The following is a 21542-nucleotide window of genomic DNA, read 5'->3' as shown; positions in this document are numbered from 1 at the left end:
ATTTTGTCCAAAAATCACGCAAATCGGTAGACAGTATCTCTACAGTCATGTGATCGACATGGATCTCTCTGATTGTCCATATTCCATCCTGATTGGCTGAGATTGGCTTTCAAAGTTTGTAAGATTGGTCCGTTTTGGACAAAATGCCTCAAATCACAAACACAGAGTGCAATTAACATGAAATCGCGTACACACGTTCCCACTAGGATGAGGAAGAAATGCCACAAATTTTTGAAATCAGCCTCATGGTGGCGCTATAACAGGCCAATTCGTGGTTTTACCTATAACTCCACTGATCAGTTTCAAACTTTGTAAGCGCACTCCCTATAGGCCAAGGAAAAACCCTTTCCTTGCATTTTTCACATCAGCCTTTTATAGCGCCACCTGGAGGCCGGCTTATGTAAGACACATTTTTGGATATTACTGCTTCAGATTTTACCCAAAATGAACACAAATCAGTACACAGTATCTCAAGACGGATATGTCCTGTATTACATTTTCCATCCTGATTGGCTTAGATTGGCCTCCAAACTTTGCAGGATTGATCCGTTTCAAACAAAATGCCTCAAATCAAACACAGTGTGCAATTGTAATGAAATTGTGCACGCACATTCGCAAAAGGCCAAGGAAGAAATTACACTACAAAATGTTCAAATCAGCCTCATGGTGGCACCATGAAAGGCCTAAGATTGATGAAGAACACATGCCACCCTTTTTACATTGGCCTATTATAGCACCACCAGGACGTGTGGCTGGTGGAGACCTGTGCTCGGAAGAGCACTTCTTCTAGTTATATATGTTTTGAAATTAGGCTACATAACGGAGACAATTTCAGTTCAAATACAAGAGTAAAATGAGTGGTGGAAGTGTCTTTTAAAGCTGCATTGTGTAAAATTTATACAAAAGTTAATTGGCATATAGATGCACTATATAGAAGGAGGTGGTTTTAAAATGGGCTCATTATAAACTAACCTGTCTGCCAGGTTGCTTTAAGAAAGAGAAGCAGTGAGCATGGAGAGTTGCTGAAGAGTGCAAGTTGTCACTGACATACATTTCTGGGATTGAGTGATAAAGGTATGGGGGCCTCTTGGTCCACAGTACTGCTACAGCAGACTGCCACCACTGTCAGCTAGTTATCTTGACTTATTTACAGGCCCCCCCCTTGTAAAAGAGATGGGATTTCACTTGTATTAATACATGTAAAATAAAGTAGATTTTCTTTCTCATGAGCAACACCAGGAAGTTAGTTACCGTAGTCATCATAGTTTCACCTACAATTTGCCCAAAATATACGTATCTGCTTGGCTCCTACGGCGCTAGGGAGAGAACATCTTTTTTCTTTTGTCAAGGAGGTTCAGTGTGTTTAAAGTGTAAAGGCAATTACCTTCTGCCATTGCTGCCCTGAGGCTTTGGGACAGTTTAGCCCTTTGTATTAGGTCTTCTCCTTCTATTGACTTGCTTAAATCTCACATTTATTCCATAGCCTTGAAACTATGAGTCTGCATTTTGGGTATTGTTTTTTTTTTAATGTTTTTATTTTTAGAGACAGAAAGACTGATACACATGGTGCAGATGCAACATGAAGTTGTCTGGCAGGCAGCTAAATCACGACTTAATCTTACTCAACAATAGAGAAATAGTAACACTGGTCGTCATAGCTATACAGCAGTTGCCAAGGTAATCATTCATTCCATATCAAAAACCTCACATCTGAAAAGGTATGATACTTAATGGATTACAATGGAATTTTCTTTATTTGCATAACCCGGGTCACTGGCCTCTTTGGCAGCAAAAAAACGACAGGGCATTTACCTCCAAACACAACGATCTGACCCCGAGTTCCAACCGAGCCCTACCTGTTCAATAACAGCACGTGTTGGTAGGGCAACAAACCTTAGCTCACCACCACACATATTACAGTATGTGCCCCAGAATTTAAGTGACAAGCTGACAGGCTGGCTGCCTGGTGGTCGGGGGGTGAATTATTTCACACTGGACTCATCATAAGGAATGCTGTTGGATTGACCTCGATACATTGACAATTTCAAAAGGACTCAGTTCTCATTTTGTATTTTGTATCTTGAAAGAAAAACAGAGAAAAGGTCTGGCTCTTAAAGGGAACGTGCTGGTAAGTTTCTGCAGTGTACAATTCAGTAGATGACAACCTTATCCAGAGACAGAGAGAAGGCTGGCGTAAGTAACAGTTTAAAATAAGGCTAAATCTGCTTAGCTCTGAAAAAATATGTGGCAAAAACCCCTGAGGAAGGCCAAATTGTTTGGCCGAAACACTATTGTACCTTGGGATGTACTGACAGTTTTTGGCATGAAAATATGTTTCGGCGCTAAGCTGTTGCACAGATTTGCGAGAGTGTTATATGAGATATGTTATAGGAGATCAACTTGGATATCATTATCTTTGTCAGGGAAGACTCATCATGATGGCAGTAAAGGCTTTTATTACAAAATGATGAAGATGAATACATGGAGCTTTTACAATAGATTTAGTTGTCTGTAATTTGCTTTTTCCCATGCAAGTACTTTGAAAATCATGGGAATTTACTTTATCAGCTTTTGAGGTAAAAGATACATGAAGAATACAGTGAGTTTTGACATGAAAGATGAGCACAATAGGACACTTACCGTATCAGTTATTGCATGCCTTTTGCTGACAAAGATTTATCCTAGTATGCAGTTAATATATTAGTGCCAATCATGCTGTTATATTTTGGACATTTCCTAGGTGTGCAAGAATGCCGGCTGGGTCAGTGAAACTGCGTAGCATCAAGAAGCTGGGACAAGAGAACAATGGCTACGAGCTATCAGATGAAGGTATGCAGTGACTATTTATTTTAGTCTAATCTGGTCTCCTTTCTTTTATTTTGCACGTTTTGATAGAAGACAGCAGCGATGTGATGACAAACTAAGTAATGATGAAAGGGAGAAAGATGAGCTATTTGTGCTGTGAGTTGAACAGAAAAGATTATGACAATTAACTGGGATGACATGACATGATATCAATGATAAAAGTAATGATAACAGTACATGATAATGTCATTTGCATGCAGTGCAACCTTTGATGCAACTTTACTGTTTTTATCAGGCAGTTAATTTTGTTCAAGTGATGTTGTCCAGGCTATAGAATGAAAACCATCACTGTGGGATATGACGTAAATTCTTTTAGCTATTTAATATTTTTTTTAATTTGTATTAATATTAATAATTGTATTATCACAGAGTCGTTCTCTGTTTCATGTAAGAGGTCCATAATGCAAATAAGTCTCTGACTTTATTTTGTCTTGGGAAGGTTTCCAGTAATCAAATAAAAATGTCTCCATATGTTGTGAGACACTGTTGTGATTTAGTTCGTAATATATAAATAAAAAACTAACCTGTGTTTTATTCTTGTACTTCAGAACCAAACGGCTCCTATATGTAAGTACTACTGTACGTAAGTAAACCTCCCAGTAAACACCAGCCGTCATCTAGACCTATGGTCTAGGGTTAGCCCTCATTTGAACCGTCTATCGTTAGTCTGTCTATAGACCGATTGTAGCTGATTACATTTAATCCATTATTCCATACTTGTTGATTACAAAAACAGCTTTAATATGCACACCTGGGTTTCAAATATTGGAATAAAGTAATTTTAAGAGCCAATTTCACTATATAGTCTAGTTTAGTTGTAGCCGTCATCTGAACGCTTCATCTGAACGATATATAACCGGTTTAGGACAAACGTGTGTTAGACCATCTTTTTTTTAAATACATTTTTATCAGGTTGTTCATTATCGGATGCTAACAGTATAGCTTGAAATGATTAGATCTCCCGGTTCTACCTTAATAGTTGTAGTTTGCATCCACGAGCAGTTTTCTGGTCATTGCACGTCTTTTATCCGTCTATAAAAAGCTGGGCAATAAGTCCTTTGAAAAATTCTGTAATAAATAAAAAAGTGTAATAAATAATGCCGTGGTGCTGACAGCATAGCCTATTACTTCTCTGAGTTACATTCATTCTGACAGCAATATAAACGCATACACGTACGGCTGTTCGACTCTCCCCACATCCCCACGTACCCCATGCACCATTCAATGATAATGATTAAATAAAACCGTTTTATAATATGTATCAATATAAAGTTAGTTTGCCTTGTCAAGCAAAATGCACCGACCTAAAACGAACAGCGGGAGGCAATATTACATACAAATAGTGCAAGATACTTCCCCACTTTTAACAGTGGTCCTAGTCTAGCGGTTAGTGTTTGGGTCTGGTATGTAGAAGTACGTGAGTTCGAATCTGGGTGGCTACCTATGTCAAATGTGAACAGCAATGAAATGCGGTATAAAATCGATCAGCTGCGGTACCACATGAAGGTTACAGGATCTCAAAACCAAGAAATTGTGTTTTTAAACCTGCTGGCTGCCATCATTTTCACTACTTTCGGCGGCCTCTAGTGGCGAAATGTAGTCGTTTAAATGCCGGTGATACAATGTCTAGTCTATACTAGACGGTGAAAAAACTTTAAAATTTAAACTCGTCACAGACCGGATCTAGCTAGACGTCCGGTTAGGGCGAAGACGTCATTTGAACGCGATTTAACCACCAAATTGCTTAGTGGGCTTGTCTTTCAGAGAATTGTTGTATGAGAGAAACAATGTGTCTTTTAACTGTTTGCTTCTTTGTGTTTTACTTAATCAGGACAATGTCATCTCCAAAGGAAAATGAGAAGTAGGTGGAAGTTATGTTCTTGTCACTGTGCATTCAGTGCTACAGAGACATGCAGTCGTTGCTGAGCCTATATAACTTAAAACCCATTTCACCTTTCTCTTAACCGCAGAGCCCAGGAGAAAAAAGAGGTGCCAGCGATTAGGGTTGGTTTCTTTCAACTGGTAAGGCCATACTGTATTTGAATTTATCTGATTTGACCATTTGATTTCCTATAGGAAACAAGGTTTATTGTAACTCTGAAAATAAAATCGCCCCACAAAGTCAATGCCATAAATAATAATAATTAAATAATAATAATCTTTATGTATAGAGCACACTTCAGACTTAAATGCAGTTCAAAGTGCTTTACATTCAGGTTAAAAACACAGGTTAAAACAATGTAATACGTTAAAAATGGTGCTACAAAATACAGTACATGAGTGTTTTCATACCGCATGGCTGTGTATGTTTGTGTATGAGTGCATGTGCACTTGTTTGTCGGGTGCGCTGGGAGGCATTTTGAGCCAAGGATGCTGCCAAGCGCAGCAAGAACCTTAAAGGGAAAGTTCACCCAAAAATATTTCTATCGATTACTCACCTCATGGATACTTTTTTAGTTTTTGTCACATTCCTCCTAAGCCAATAATTTGATGACCAGCAGTGGTTCCCTATGGAGACACAATTAAAGAGACGGCTCTTTGTGTCTCCATAGGGATTGTGTCTTCATAGGGAATCCCTATGGGGAGACAAAGATCCTCCTCAAATTATTGGCGTAGGAATGTGACAAAACAAAACAAAAATGTCCATGAATTCAAGTCTCTATGGGGTGAGTAATTGATAGGACAAAAAGTAATTCTGGGGGTGAACTATCCCTTTAATATCTGCAAAAGCCGTTATCCATGTGTCTTGACAAAATGTACTGTAATGTCAAAGTAGCCTAGTATTATCTAAAAATGTGTAGCCTGTATAGTCCTACATATTTATCGTGTGTGGTGTCAGTTCCGCTATGCCAGCTGCCGGGAGGTGTGGATGATGGTGTTGGGCAGCGTCTGCGCGGTGCTGCACGGCTCTGCGCAGCCCCTCATGCTGCTGGTGTTCGGCATGCTCACCGACACCTTCATTGACTACGACATCGAGCTCAACGAGCTGAGCGACGACAGGAAGGAGTGCTTCAACAACACCATCGTGTGGAAGCGGAACTACACCGAGGCCTACAGCCAGACGTACACCTTCCTGAACCAGTCGGGATGGGACCTGGTGAACGGCTCCGCGTGGAACCAGTCCCTTCCTGATCCCCTGGAGGGACGGTCCTGTGGGTAGGTTCGGGGGCGTCACAAGGTGGGGGGGGAGTGGGATGTGTTACTAGGGCCCAAGGTGAGGGGGGCCTTAATTATTCTATACTTTAGCTATTGAAAAATAGCAGATATACAAGCTCACAGCGTGGCACCGAGTGCCGTGCTGCGAGCTTGTAGATCTGCTATTTTTGAAAAGTTGTGAAAATGTGTGCAAATCGTTGAATATATGTATTTTTAAGCGAACTGGGGGGTCCTGGAACTAAATATTTTGAGATGGGGGTCCGTGGCCAAATACATATCATTTTGGGGGTCCTTGACATGAAAAAGTTTGAGCACCACTGACATAGAAACAAAGGTTTTTCAAAAACCCTTAGGAGGATTTGAAATATTCAAAGACTTGCACAAATGTTTTCAAAAATAGCAAATCTACAAGCTCGCAGCTGTGAGCTTGTATATCTGCTATTTTTCAATAGTTAAAGCACAAAATAATGCGTAATAATGCGTTCCCAGTCTAAATGGGTTAAAGCCCCTCCCCCTATGAAGAACATTCATGGGGGGCCCACAGTGAATCCTTGTACCCAATGTTTCAAACATGGAACCAGTAATGTAACAAATACAGGGCATAGCAGTGGACGTGGTTTACTAGTGCCACTAAAGCAATCGGCCATTCATTTTTCCAATAGACTTTTACAAAAGTATTTATATCAATTATTTTAAGCATAGAATCAAACCATCCAGGATCCTGGTGAATCATGACAGTAAAACCTTTGATTCTGTGAAAAAAAGATATTTGAATATTTAATTATATGATATACTACATTTAATAGATACCCTTTGTTTAGAGGTTTTATATTTCTTTCTTTTCACAGAATCAAAGATTTTATGGTCATGATTCACCAGGATCCTGGATGGCTATATTCTAGGCTTAAAGTAATTGATATAAATATTTTTGTAAAAGTCTATAGCCTATATGAGTTAAGCGTTAATTGACCTATTTTAAAATGCTGTAGTCTAGAAGATAACTAACTTCTCAACTATATCCATTCCATATTCATGCACAATATAGGCATATACATACAACTGCATAGCCTTGTGAGAAACATGCCTTATCTCATCACATCATAGGCCTATTCTGTTAATTTTCCATCGCCCCTCTCCACCCCCTAGTAGCAGAGAGAGTCCTGTGTATGAAGGTGGAATAGTTATGCGTGAAGCTGTGTGCAGGTGGAGAAGATGTGTGTTTAGGTGTAGAAATGTGAGCATATTTAGCAAAGTTAGTGTCTGCTAGTGTTTGACCCACTGTTTGTTTTTTTGGACCACCCACTCCCACCCACACAAAGTTAAAACCATCCGCTCCTATGAGATGCGTTGGCGGGGCCCAGCACAAGCTGCGAGATGGGAGAGGGCACACAGGAATGCAAGCTGCATCGCCATCGCCAATTTGTAGCATCAAAAGAATAAACAGTTTGACCTTGAACATAGTGGCGCACAGGCACAGTGAGCTTCCAGAGCGGCAGTGTTTTGCCATTTTCGCGTGACACCATCATGCGACAAGATAAAATAGGGCTTAAGTGATTAAACTGATCTGTTATTTTCAGAATCCTGGACATTGAATATGAGATGACCAATTTCGCCTTCTATTATGTTGGCATTGGACTGGCTGTATTCGTGCTGGGATACTTTCAGGTCTGTATCAACATTTAAAAAAACGTCAACCACAATATTGGAACACAAAATATATTCAATCAAAACATTTGTATTTTTCCTTTCCATATTTCCATTACTTTATCTGTCATGAACTTGTGCAAAGTAGGAGGTGTAGGACCCAAGCGTAGAACAGACGGGCAGAGACAGAGTAGTTCAAAATAAATGCAAACAGTTTTGGGCACGAGGAACAACTAGTAAGAAGCACCAGGAAAAATATACTGGGGACTCTTGGAATATACAGGGATCATGGCTATGTTCCCTCGACCCTACAGTATGTTCCCTCACTGAGGTTAGGGTTAGAGTTTGGGTTAGGTTTAGGCATAGTGGTTAACATTCACCAGCGTCAGCAGGTGAGGGAACATAGGGCTGAGGGAACTTGAGCATGGACCCATATACAGAAGTATACTCATGGAGCACTGAAACAAACACATACAAACTGGCAGGGAACATGTGGAACCTAGGGTTTAAATAGACACAGGTACTGTATAACCAGGCACAGGTGAACACAACTGACAAGAATCAACACAGGGATAGAATAGGCTAGGGGACTAACAGGATCAGAACATCAACAATCAGGAGGGACAGGTAACAGTCACAAAGGAAAACAGGAAACACTAGGACATAAAGGAAAATAAAGGTATAGACCTACAGAAGTGTCAAGTATAACCTTGCTACAACTAAGGAACGTCAAAGACACCTTACCTCCAAATTAAAGGAACACAACTGTAAAGTAAATCATTAGCTATAACTTAAGGAACACAAGAAGATCTGTCTGCGTGTCTGTCTTTTCTCTACCTTGCTTTTTCTCAGCCAGCCCAATTTTGCCTAGCACAAACTGGTGGATGTTTGCTTCTATTTATTCACACTTCTTTCTTTCCACCAACACATCTATCTTTAATTCTGACACAAATGTTAGATTTCCATGTGGGTGGCAGCCGCGGCCAGGCAAATCCAGATCATCAGGAAGCTGTACTTCAGCAAGGTGATGAGGATGGAGATTGGATGGTTCGACTGTAACTCCATAGGGGAGCTCAACACTCGCATGTCTGAGTGAGTTGCATCAGTCAAGGATTTATGGGTTTATTTGTGCATTGTGCATCTCTCTCTCTCTCTCTCTCTCTCTCTCTCTCTCTCTCTCTCTCTGTGTGTCACTGTGTGTGGTGGCCTATCGATTTATTCAAGCATTCATACATCATCTGCACAAGCTTTTCTTTACATGACAGTACATTTACAACAACAGAGTATTTACCATCGCATTGTTCGCAGTTTGTCTGATATCACAGTGATCTTGTTCCTCTATTTATTTTAAAACAGTGATATCAACAAGATCAATGATGCCATCGCAGACCAAGTCAGCATCTTCATCCAGCGTTTCACCACCTTTGTGTGCGGCTTCTGCATGGGCTTCGTCAGGGGATGGAAGCTCACGCTGGTCATCATCGCCGTTAGTCCACTGATTGGCGTTGGAGCCGGTCTCATGGCCCTGGTGAGGATGGCTCTCCTCCACTGTATAACAACCAGTGGTGTAAAGAAACTACGCACATTAACTAAAGTACTGTACTTAAGCATTTGTACTTTACTTGAGTATTTCCAATTTCCAATACGTTTACTTTTACTCCACAACATTTCGGATCCAAATATTGTACTTTTACTCCGCTACATCTATTTGTAAACTTTAGTTACTAGTTACTTTGTAGATTGATTATTATGACAGCCCTATGACATTTGGGCCATTTCAAAATTGCTGATCTACAAGCTCACAATGTTTCTGAGCTTGCAGATCTGCTATTTTCAAAAGATTTTTATACATTTGAAAACTCAAAAATGTGATATTCTGCGTAACGTGTGCTTTAAATTTTGGTACTTTAAATACAATTTGATGCCAATACTTTTATACTTTTACTAAAGTACATTTTGAATTCCGGATTTACCCTAACCACCTGTTGTCGGCGGCTGTCGGTCCACTGCCAGTCCACTGCCGGTCCGTGTGTCGGTGCCTGCCGTGGTTGTTATCGACGGCTGCCGGTCCACTGCCGGCAGTTGCCGCGGCTGTTGTCGGAAGTTACCGGCAACACCTCGGCTGACGCCAGCGCCGGAGAATGCAACTCGCTCCTTCTGTTTTTACTTGTAACAGCGAGAATTTCTACATTGCAGTATTGATATGACTCAGTGAGCGGTACACAAAAACAGATCTATTGCGTTGTCTCTCCTCGGCCTCCAGTTCGTGGCTAAGCTGACAGGGATGGAGCTGCAGGCCTACGCCAAGGCTGGAGCCGTGGCCGACGAGGTGCTCTCCTCCATCAGGACCGTGGCAGCTTTTGGTGGAGAGAAGAAAGAGGTGGAGAGGTAATCGGGACGGTTCAATGGCAGTAAATACATGTAGGCCTGTCACAATTATAACATAATAATATAACATATAGGTGCGCCCGCTGGCCTACTGGTCCAGGCACATATAGGCACTGCCACATACAGTAGGCACGGATGCCTGGAAGCGTTGCCGGTTTGATTCCCGATCCGGACGACGTTTGCCGCATGTCACTCCCCATCTCTCCTCCCATTTCCTGTCAGTCAACTGTCCTATCAATAAACGCATAAAAGCCCCAAAACAAATCTTAAAAAATAAAAAAAATAATAACATCAGTCATAATCGTTTCCATGTTGAAAAACATTTTCGAAAATAGTGGAAATATAGTTTTTCCATCTTTGAACGTGTTTTTCAGCTTTTTTTCCACAGGTTTCTTTCACTGTTTTGTCTTTAAATTTTTTATGGAGAATGGAGCGTATTTTTGCAGAAACTCGCAAATGTCAAGAAACCACTCCATTCCCATTGAAAACCAGAATCCACCTCCTGTAGATTTAAACTTCGTAGTAAGAGAAGGTCATAAAAATTACAAAAATAGCTGATCTACAAGCCCAATGTTCTGCAAATCCCCTGAAAATCTGCTGTCTTGCCAATGGCAGGACGTGTGAAGTTTTGAAATGGCAAGTAAAAGTTGTGATAGTAGTTGTATGTAATATTAGTGATGTAATTAGATCGGTTTAAAGCAGGAGTCTTCAACAGGGGGTCCGGGACCCCTGGGGGGTCCTCAGAGTTACTACAGGGGGTATTCTAAATCTTTGAGTGATAGAAACTTTTTTCCCCCTTTTTTATATTAACCACTTGAACCCTAGTGTGCATATTCTGAGAACTTTAGCCAAATAGCAGATCTACAAGCTCACAGCGCCTCGCGCTGCGAGGCGTTGTGAGCTTGTAGATCGGCTATTTTTGGCAAAGAGGTTTGGTGTAGAGGGGAAAAAGAGCAGACTAAGTACAGAGTGAAAGGTCAAGTTTATTAAGTATTGACGGTTCAAGTTTTAATATCTGAAAACACAAATTGACATGAATCCAAAATACACTGATGATCATGCTGTCAAACAATGAAACTATATGGAATCTATGAACAGGTTGTGGGGGTCCCTGCGGCCTGAAAAGACCCCTGGTTTAAAGTGTGATGAGCTGCAGGCTGTCAGAGTAAAATTTACATTGTCAACTCATTCAGACATCTTCCTCTTCCCTCTCCAGGTACGACAGGAACCTGGTGTGGGCGCAGCGCTGGGGCATCAGGAAGGGCCTGATCATGGGCTTCTTCACAGGCTACATGTGGTTTGTCATCTTCCTCTGCTACGCGCTGGCCTTCTGGTACGGCTCCGCGCTGGTGGTGGACACCAAGGAGTACACACCGGGCACGCTGCTTCAGGTACTAGGCAGGACCCTGGACACAGGGATGTCACAAGGGGGGGGGGGGGGGGGGGGGAGTGGGACTGAGTTACTAGAGCCCAAGGTGAAGGGGCCTTAATTATGTTATACTTCAGCTATTGAAAAATAGCAGATCTACAAGCTCACAGTGCGGCACTCGACTATTTTTGAAAAGTCGTGAAAATGTGTGCAAATCTTTGAATATATGTATTTTTCAAGCGAACATTTGTGAGTAAAATTTTGCTTCTGGGGGTCCCTGGAACTAAATATTTTGAGATGGGGGTCCGTGGCTAAATGCATATCATTTTGGGAGTCCTTGACATGAAAAGGTTTGAGCACCACTGACATAGAAACATAGGTTTTTCGAAAAACCTTAGAAGGATTTGAATTATTCAAAGACTTGCACAATTTTTCAAAAATAGATCTACAAGCGTGAGCTTGTAGATCTGCTATTTTTCAATAGTTGAAGCACAAAATAATGCGTTCCCAGTTTAAATAGTTTAAACCCCCTCCTCCTATGAAAAACATTCATGGGAGGCCCGCAGTGAATCCTTGTGACCATAGTGGTCAATGCTGGAACGGCAGACGGGGTGAAAAATACATGCACAAGCAAAAGAGCGCGCCGCTGGGGGTCTGCCATGGGGTTCAATGGATGTCGTTCGACGTTTGTGGCGTAATTACGTCTCGACGTAACACATTTTGACACATCCAGATGAATCCAGGTGGATTCCCCCACAATGCACCTGGATTCAACTTCTTCCGGGTGCGCCACTGAGCTACTTGCATTGAAATGAATAGCTGGGGGCAGGGATATCCGCTCTATATTATACTCTATGCCTCAGAGCCACATCACCCTGTCAGCTATTCGATTCTGTCTATCTGAATAAAGACAAGTGCAATCATACATTCATTGTGTATTGGATGTGGGATATTGTGGATGATAAATGAGACTAATATCTCACATGCAGGGGTGTCAATTGGGTATTGCAGGGGTATGCAGCTGCCATACCCTGGGTCCAGGGGGGAAAATAAAAGTTACTTTTAAATATAAATCCTCTCTTTGTCTATATGTGCTGATTATTAAGTTGTTAAATTACAGTAAAATAACTACAAATGCAACATTTTACAAAATGGTCACTTTAACAAGGTATTATAATTATATTATTCACCCTTGTATTCTCCCCATCTTGATAAATTGGTATATTCCCAGCCAGGTTCTGCAGGTCAGCTGCACAGGTGAAATGCATTATTGTTAATTGTGGCTCGTTTAGTAACATGCCAAGTTTAGCTGCACTTGAACAACCGTTCCATGCTGCCATATCCAGCCCAAGAAACCGTAGAAACCCGGGGGAAAAAACTACAATATTTTTTTCACGCGCGCCCTGCGTAGTCCCATCTAGGCCATACCCTAGCTTTTGCTGAACTGACAACACCACTGCTCACATGCCATTGTTCTGGCATTCCTAGGTGTTCTTTGGTGTTTTGATAGCAGCTATGAACCTGGGTCAAGCTTCGCCCTGCCTAGAAGCATTCGCTTCAGGAAGAGGGGCTGCAACCATCATCTTTGAGACCATCGAGAGGGTAAGATTATATGTGTTTTTCACCAGGTTTCGTGTAGATTGGATCCGTATTCATTCTCATAAGATTTGAACCTACAATATGGTGCGATGCCAGGGACGTGCAGAGAATGTTATAGAGAGGCAGGGGCTGAAATTTCTAAAAGGGCCTTTTGGAGAAAATATCGAAAATAGCAGACCTCCAAGCTCACTCTGCTATTTTCAGTAGTTGATACCACACTGAACTAAGCATATTAAGCAAGAGAATACCGGAGATGTGGCGTAACGGCATGGATTTCTACGTAGAGAGGGCAATTCTTTCAACATAAGATGCTGAATTCAAGTTCAGGAGAGTTTGGTCAAGGCAATTCTCTTGAATGCTGCCTTCAGATATGGCATGGAAAGAGGGCAATTGCATTTCTTTCACCATAGTAAAAACTGCATTCATGCAAAGCCCCCTTTGATGTCTAGGTGTGCGCGTCCCTGTGCGATGCCACACCTCATTCCCCTTTTGTCATTTAATAATTATAATTTATACACGCAGTAAGTACTTAGCTAATTTTCACAATTCAGTAACTATAAATTAAAATATCTATTAAGTCCAGTTAAAACACATTGACAATTATGATGTCAAAAAAGGACAGTTGAGGACATAGGGTACATTTAGCCTTTTAACAACTACCGTTTAATATTGTCACATTACTCACATAAATCCTTTTGTGAGTGGGAAATTTCATTTCTCAAAGCCATGACATCTCATTTAGAAGTAATCCATTCTCGCCCTGTACCTCGCCGATAGCCATAAATTATAACTTCCAGTAGAGGGTGCTAATATGCGGAGGTTACGTCTCTCCTGGAGTTATAACGCAGAGTAAAATAGCTCTCGCTGGTTGAGCCTCCATGTCCCTAATCGCCTCAAAACATGTTTAAATCATGAAGTTGCTCACCTCATCGTCGAAACAGCTTTATATCTACCGATGAGCCCACTCGTTGGCATGTGTTAGTCCATATGTTTCTAATAAATTAATGTTTACTAAAACTTCTCTGAGACTCGCGTTTCCTCGTCGGAATGTTTCCGCATACAGAGCGCTTCAGAACTACAGAACGTTGGAATACTTCCGCATACAAAAACGTCATGTCCTAGTATGAGCAAATCGCAACGGCGATCAACGTCACGTGATATGTAGCCTCGCGTAGCCAGACTTTTACTCATCTCGCGTGATATGTTCGGCCATTTTACCCAAGCAGTTCAAAAACAAGGAAAGCGATGAGACTCAAAGAAGTTTTAGTAAACATTACTTTATTAGAAACATATGGACTAACACATGCCAACGAGTGGGCTCATCGGTAGATATAAAGCTGTTTCGACGATGAGGTGAGCAACTTCATGATTTAAACATGTTTTGAGGCGATTAGGGACATGGAGGCTCAACCAGCGAGAGCTATTTTACTCTGCGTTATAACTCCAGGAGAGACGTAACCTCCGCATATTAGCACCCTCTACTGGAAGTTATAATTTATGGCTACCTCGCCGACGTTTTGACACGTTGTCAATTCTCCACTCTTCACTGTCAGGAGCCGGAGATCGACTGCTTCTCAGAGGCTGGATACAGCCTCGACAAGGTCAAAGGTGACATTGAGTTTCACAACGTGACCTTCCACTACCCTGCCAGGCCAGAAGTCAAGGTACTGTAGTTCATCTCCACACTCACAGTCACACTGTACAGTATGCCAATCATAGGATTGTTTAAGAGAAAATATCCAGATTGACTCTGTGGCAGGATTGCACACAATCTCTGAACGTACATTTACTCAAGTACTGTTTTGAGGTATTTGTACATTACTTGAGTATTTACATTTACTTCTACTCCACTACATCTCGGATCGAAATATTGTAATTTTACTCCACTACATTTTTGAAAAGTTAAAGTTACTTCTATCCTTCAATTCTATATAGATTTCAGCCATTTGAAAATTGTAGATCTACAAGCTCACAATGCGTTGCGATGCATCGCATTGTGAGCTTGTAGATCTGCTATTTTGCTACTTTAAGTACACTTTGATGCCAATGCTTTTGTACTGTCAGTGTCACTCAAGTGCATTTCGAATTCCAGACTTTCACTTAACAGAGTATTTCTATATTGCAGTATTGATACATTTACTTTAGTAAAATAAATTGACTACTCCTTCCACTGCTGCATTATACGTCGGCAGATCCTAGACCAGCTCAGCGTGGCGGTGAGGTCCGGTGAGACCACAGCCTTTGTGGGCCCCAGTGGAGCAGGCAAAAGCACCGCCATTCAACTCATCCAGCGCTTCTACGACCCCAAAGAGGGCATGGTGGGTTTTTACACGCTCGTTTCGCATGTGCCGCTTTCAGTTCAATTTCCTCTCTTAAACAGAGCGAAGCAGTACAATACATTATTGGACACTATCTTTTTTTAATCAAGCACTGTTCGACTCTGTTCCCGGAGTCATCAGTTTGAGACGGAATCCTCCCCTGACACTGTAGCTGCCAGCTCCTTCCCATGTAGGATTTATTTTATGGATGACTAAAAACGTCCCAGTGGTGATGGAAGTCCACCGCAACCCATTACATAATTCAACTAATGGATCTTAACAGTCTCATTTCTCACTTTTACTGAGATTATAAACTGATCTTCCTCCGCTCGGTTATTCCTTGCCGCTCGTAACGGAGCAAATGGCCTTCTCTTGTTCCTCCCGCGTCAGGGTTATAAGCACAAGTCAGGACAAACCCAAAGATGTAGCAGGCACCATAAGCATCAGAATGACCTAGAGTAAGACACCTTCAGCTGCCAAAAATGTGTTCAAGGACCATTCCGGTAGCAATTTATGTCATTGTCTATCCACAACTCTGGCCTTAATAGGGATGTCCCGATCCTTTTTTTTTTTTTTTTGCTCCCTATCCGATTCCGATTTTGAGTATCTACCGAAACCGATTATTCGGGATCCGATCTTTCGGCAGTGCATTAAGAGAAATCGCACCCGTGTGCTTACTTTGCATGGTATCAAACACGATATATGTCCGATATATATGTCCGAAATATGTCCTTGTATTGGCCGTTCTGTCTGTGACATTAGTTCCGTGCTCATACGGAGAGTCAGACACTCATACATAAAAATCACACCTAGTGTGAAGTGAGCAGTGCTATTTATGAGTAAATTTCTAAAGCGCCTCGCTAGCTAAAACTAAAACTTTTCAGATGACTAAAACTACATTTTATTCAAAAGGCTATGACTAAAACTACATTTTTCTGTCAAAATTAAATCTAGCTACGATTTTCAAAAACTGAAAAACTATGTATACTGAGTGGCCCGAACTCAGGTGTCAGTTCTTAGGAGGACACAAACATTCTAGGCCAATACTCGGATTCCCTGATAGGCCAATCAGACTCCATCAGCTTAACTAAATTAATGAATAATTAGTAAAAGATGATAAACACATGAAAATGAAAAATACATGGCGTGGCTTCCATGTGGATCTCTGCTGTCATGGTGATGATAATTATGACATCACTCTTGCCCAAATATGGAGGCCATTGGAGGGGCACAAGTGTTGCTAAGCATGCGCATGCTTGGCAACTGATTGTGTTGTGAGTGAGGTCACACCAAAGCTCTGCGCAGCATATATGAGGTGCGAAGACACTCCAGAGTCCAGATTTCCACTTCATTCCATTGGGAACAGATCAAGATTTCACCCCATGTATTGTTCTGAGAGAAAGGGATACACACAAAGAATAGTGGGAGATGGAGATGACAAATTGTCCGGCCTCAACAGAACCTACACCTCAGTTCCCATCACAGTCCATGTATAGCGTCAACTTTGACCATGAACCGCAACCCCTGGAAGGAGCGTGCTCCCGATCTTCTGAGTGTACCTTCACGTCTCATCCGAGCCACGGCGACCTCAACTGCGAAACGCTGAGAAATGGACAAAGCTGTTCTTCTGAGGCCTGTCAGCGAACAGTCAGCTCTGTGACCAGCCGGAAACGAGGAGACACAGACCCGCGGAAATCTCAAGGTCGTCAAAGATCTACAGAGATTTTAACTCGACCAACAGGAGATGTAAAGAAGCGTCAGATGAAAACACACACCTGTAAACAGTGTGGCAAAAGTCTCACTACGTCAGGCAGCCTGAAGGAACACCAGCTTATTCACACGGGGGAAAAACCTTTCCCCTGTAAACTATGTGACCAGAGATTTAGTCGGTTAAGAGTCCTGAAGATGCACCAGCGTATCCACACGGGAGAAAAACCTTACCACTGTAAACAGTGTGACAAAAGTTTCGGTCTATTAATTCTTCTAAAGACACACCAGCGTATCCACACGGGAGAAAAACCTTTCAGCTGTAAACAGTGTGACAGAAGTTTCAGTCAACCAAGTCATCTAAAGTCACACCGGCTTGTCCACACGGGAGAAAAACCTTTCCACTGTAGACACTGTGACCAGAGTTTCAGTCAGTCAGGCAGCCTGAACAAACACCAACTTATTCACACGGGTGAAAAAGCTTTCCACTGTAAAGTATGTGACAAGAGTTTCAGTCTGTCAAGCAATCTGAACAAACACCAGCGTGTCCACACAGGAGAAAAACCTTTCCACTGTACGCTATGTGACAAGGGTTTCAGTCAGTTGGACTATCTGAAGACACACCTGCGTATCCACACAGGAGAAACACCTTTCCACTGTAAGGTATGTGGCAAGAGTTTCAGTAGGTCAAGTATCCTGAAGTCACACCAGAAAGTCCACACGGGAGAAAAACCTTTCCACTGTGAACGTTGTGACAAGAGTTTCGGTCGGTTAAATCTCCTGAAGCTACACCAGCGTGTCCACACAGGAGAGAAACCTTACCACTGTAATCAGTGTGACAAGAATTTCAGTCTGTTATCTCTTATAAAGACACACCAACGTATCCACACTGGAGAAAAACCTTACTACTGTAAACAGTGCGACAAAGGTTTCAATCAGCAAACCCATCTGAAGCTACACCAGCGTGTCCACACAGGAGAAAAACCTTTCCACTGTAAACTATGTGACAAGGATTTCAGTGACTTGGGTAATCTGAAGAAACATCTGCATCTCCACACAGGAGAAAAACCTTTTCATTGCGAACAATGTGGCAAGAGTTTCAGTCAGTTAACTCAACTAAAGACACATCAGCGTGTCCACACTGGAGAAAAACCTTTCCACTGTAAACTGTGTGGCAAGAATTTCACTCAGTTAACTCATCTGAAGACACACCAACAGCGTGTCCACAAAAAAAAACAGGTTACAGACAAGAGTTTAAAGACAGGTTGCAGTGATTTTTCCAGCCTGCAACATGATCATCAGGTATTATGATTATATACTTGGAGGAAGATTTTTTTCTAAAATAAAAGTGTACAAAAAGGGTTAAGCTGGGTTCAAACCTGGATGGTTCGAGCGGCGCGATTACATACAGAGTGAATGCAAAGACGAGACGACGCGCGACCGAGCGTGGCGCAGCGCGAACGATCCGAACGGGGTGGCGCGAACAGTCGCCTCGTATCTTCGCCCCACTTGAAAAAATCCACCTGAAGCGACCTTCGCTTCACCCCCACTCCACCCATCGCGTCCTGACATACAATCAGCGTTAATGTTGTCCGGAGACACGGACATGTTTTTGGTGTTTGGTGTTGGGACTTCCTTTTTTTCGGGTGTTTCGCCTTGATTCCAACGGGACATGATTTTTTTACTAAAGCGGACCTGCGCGACCAAAGTGCAGCGATAGAAGCGACTAGAATAGAAGAAATAGCTTCAGGTTTGAACCCAGCTTTGAACCCACGTTTTTTCCCCTATCCAGATGTTGGAGATATATCTCCTGTTCAAGGAGCGCCGCAAAAAAATGAAAACAAGTTGTCCCTTACAGTTCATTTTTGTTTTTAAATGACGGTATCCATTCTATCCAATATCGATATAGCTTTTTTTTTTTCACTTAATGCAATATTGGATCAAAATTAAGCCTGAACCCTGATCTTTTTTTTCCCGATTCCGTTCTTTTGAAAATCACGTGATCAGCCCTGATCTCCGATCACGTCATCGAATCGGGACATCCCTACTACAAAATGGTACAATTTCAAAATGGTACAAAAGTCATTAAAATGAAAATTTGCTCAATAATTGAGTCAATATTGGTCAAAGATTATTACACCATTCATTGCACAAGTTATTTGTAAATCAATCTTTTTTTTCCAAGGACTATTTACAGCTACACTAGACATTCAAATCAATGGAAAATGCATTGAAGCAATAATAATGTATTATTTATTTGCGTCTCAGGTGACCCTGGACGGCCATGACATCCGGGGGCTGAACATCCAATGGCTGCGATCGCTCATCGGTATCGTGGAACAGGAGCCTGTGCTCTTTGCCACCACCATCGCTGAGAACATCCGCTACGGCCGTCCTAACGTCTCCTTAGATGACATCATCAAAGCTGCCAAGGAGGCCAACGCCTACAACTTCATCATGGACCTGCCACAGGTAAGGCAGGGATGAGGCTTCTGTGAGAACGTGTACAGAAGCCTCATCATGAGGCTTTTTTGTTGGGGTTTTGGGGTTACAGAAACATTTTCTCTTGCCCCAACACCCCAAAATGTCTGCATTGGCAAACATCTGTATAGCATGACGTCTGCAAGACGTCACATCTTTATCTTACTACTATAACGGCCAAACCTTTTTTTCTGTCAGGGGATGGTCAGCGCAGGAGCACTCAAATTCAACTGGGCTTTCACCCAAAATATCCCCCAGTGGTCTGGCCATAGTATAGGCTTCCTTCCAAACCTTGCATGGACTTAAACAATGTATAATGTAACTTATTGCATTAACATGTCATGAGGCCCTCGTGTTTGTACAGTTTTTGAGCGCTCAAAGTTTGTTGTACGCCCAGGGTCACATTGGCCAAGCTTCACGTGACACTTAATGAAATTAACTCATAAATAGCACCGCTCACTTCACACTAGGTGAGATTTGTTATTAGAATAATACACAGCTGTTGACTGGACAAGGAATAACATATATGTACCTGTATGCATAGTACTGTAGCTGTGTCTATCACATAGATAGACAGACAGCCAGACAGACAGACAGAGAGACAGAGAGAGATAGATAGAGATAGATAGTGTTAAGTTGTATGCACGTATGTGTTTGTATACGAGGTACAGGTATGTGTCCACTGTTTGTACATAATAGTATACGTACGTGCATACAGAGGGATGCATGGATGGAGGTGTGCATGTACAGCATGTATGTCTGTGTCTGTGTCTGTCCCTCTACTACAGTATGCACAGTTTAGCATCCGTAACATCTCTCTCGCCTCGCCTTATGATATCGTTTTCAGAAATTTGACACGCTGGTGGGGGAGGGGGGTGGTCAGATGAGTGGCGGCCAGAAGCAGCGCATTGCCATTGCCCGTGCGCTGGTCAGGAACCCCCGCATCCTGCTGCTGGACATGGCCACCTCCGCCCTGGACAACGAGAGCGAGGCGGTGGTCCAGGAGGCCCTGGATAAAGTATGTCTCACACCATGGGCTGTCACGATATTATTGCATAATCGTCAAATCGCAATTATTTGAAATAATCGCAATTGTTTCATCATAATTGTCATAATCATCATAATCGTTTCCATGTTGAAAAATGTTAATATATTTTCAAACATTTTCAAAATTTGTGGAAATAGCAGATCTACAAGCTCACAACGCGTCGCATCGCGACGCGTTGTGAGCTTGTAGATCGGCTTTTTCCACTATCAATGTTCTTTTTTAAGTATAAAGTTGTCAAATATGTCAGTCATTTCTATGTACATTTAGTTTATGTGTCATATCTGCCATGTGTAACGACGAGAAAAACACAATTAAATCGTTAATCACAATTATTTGAGTGACAATCATCTTGTAAAATGTCATACACAGACCTAGGGCTGTCACGATTACAACGTTATTACTTGACGATGAATTGTCTCTCAAATAATTTTTATCAAGTTGCGTTTCTACCACTGAACACGAATAAAGATTGCATTTCTGTTTAGCTTTTAGGCTTCGTAAACAAAAGGTTCACAGGGAAGATATGAAAAATGTCTATTTCCACTATTTTTGGTAAAATATCAGAACATTTTTAACATGGAAATGATTGACGCTTATGCAAAGAAATATTACATATTATTTGTACAGGTTCGCTTGGGTCGCACTACTATCTCCATCGCCCACCGGCTCTCCACCATCAAGAACGCCGACGTGATCGTGGGCTACGAGCACGGGCGAGCGGTGGAGCGGGGCAAGCATGACGAACTGCTGGAGAGAAAGGGCGTGTACTTCACCCTGGTCACGCTCCAGAGTCAAGGAGACAAGGCCCTCAACGAGAAAGCCAGAGAAAGTGAGCTGAACATTGAGCAGCAGTTTCGGGGAGCAGGCAGGCAGTCTCCTGTCAAGTTGGGCTTTGAGTCGAATAGCATATTTCATGTGCAGTGAAAGTGAATACATAGACATATACGTTTGTATGCCAGGCAGCATG

At 42.0% G+C, this 21542-nt stretch overlaps 1 protein-coding gene across 2 annotated transcripts in view; it reads left to right on the top strand.

Moving 5' to 3' along the window:
- Positions 1–1908: 1908 nt before the first annotated feature.
- LOC308280388 (bile salt export pump-like) overlaps positions 1909–21542 on the top strand; it is a 48330-nt gene continuing 28696 nt past the window's right edge. The window contains exons 1-17 of one of the 2 annotated variants that reach the window (XM_080720651.1): positions 1909–2128; positions 2741–2829; positions 3414–3432; positions 4697–4726; positions 4836–4887; positions 5705–6021; positions 7599–7686; positions 8624–8757; positions 9022–9193; positions 9929–10053; positions 11270–11444; positions 12911–13024; positions 14575–14685; positions 15214–15339; positions 19315–19518; positions 20375–20545; positions 21203–21404. In XM_080720651.1, coding sequence (XP_080576777.1) covers positions 2751–2829; positions 3414–3432; positions 4697–4726; positions 4836–4887; positions 5705–6021; positions 7599–7686; positions 8624–8757; positions 9022–9193; positions 9929–10053; positions 11270–11444; positions 12911–13024; positions 14575–14685; positions 15214–15339; positions 19315–19518; positions 20375–20545; positions 21203–21404 — 2119 coding nt within the window. In that variant the 5' untranslated portion in view covers positions 1909–2128; positions 2741–2750. Of the gene's footprint in view, positions 2194–2740; positions 2830–3413; positions 3433–4696; positions 4727–4835; positions 4888–5704; positions 6022–7598; positions 7687–8623; positions 8758–9021; positions 9194–9928; positions 10054–11269; positions 11445–12910; positions 13025–14574; positions 14686–15213; positions 15340–19314; positions 19519–20374; positions 20546–21202; positions 21405–21542 lie in introns of both variants that reach the window. The other variant, XM_080720652.1, reaches the window with a different exon arrangement.

This window comes from Nannobrachium achirus (genome assembly GCF_963921795.1).
Source record: "Nannobrachium achirus genome assembly, chromosome: 24".
NCBI lineage: Eukaryota > Metazoa > Chordata > Actinopteri > Myctophiformes > Myctophidae > Nannobrachium > Nannobrachium achirus.
Note: the sequence above shows the minus strand (reverse complement) of the source record. Positions and strands in the feature narration are given on the sequence as shown.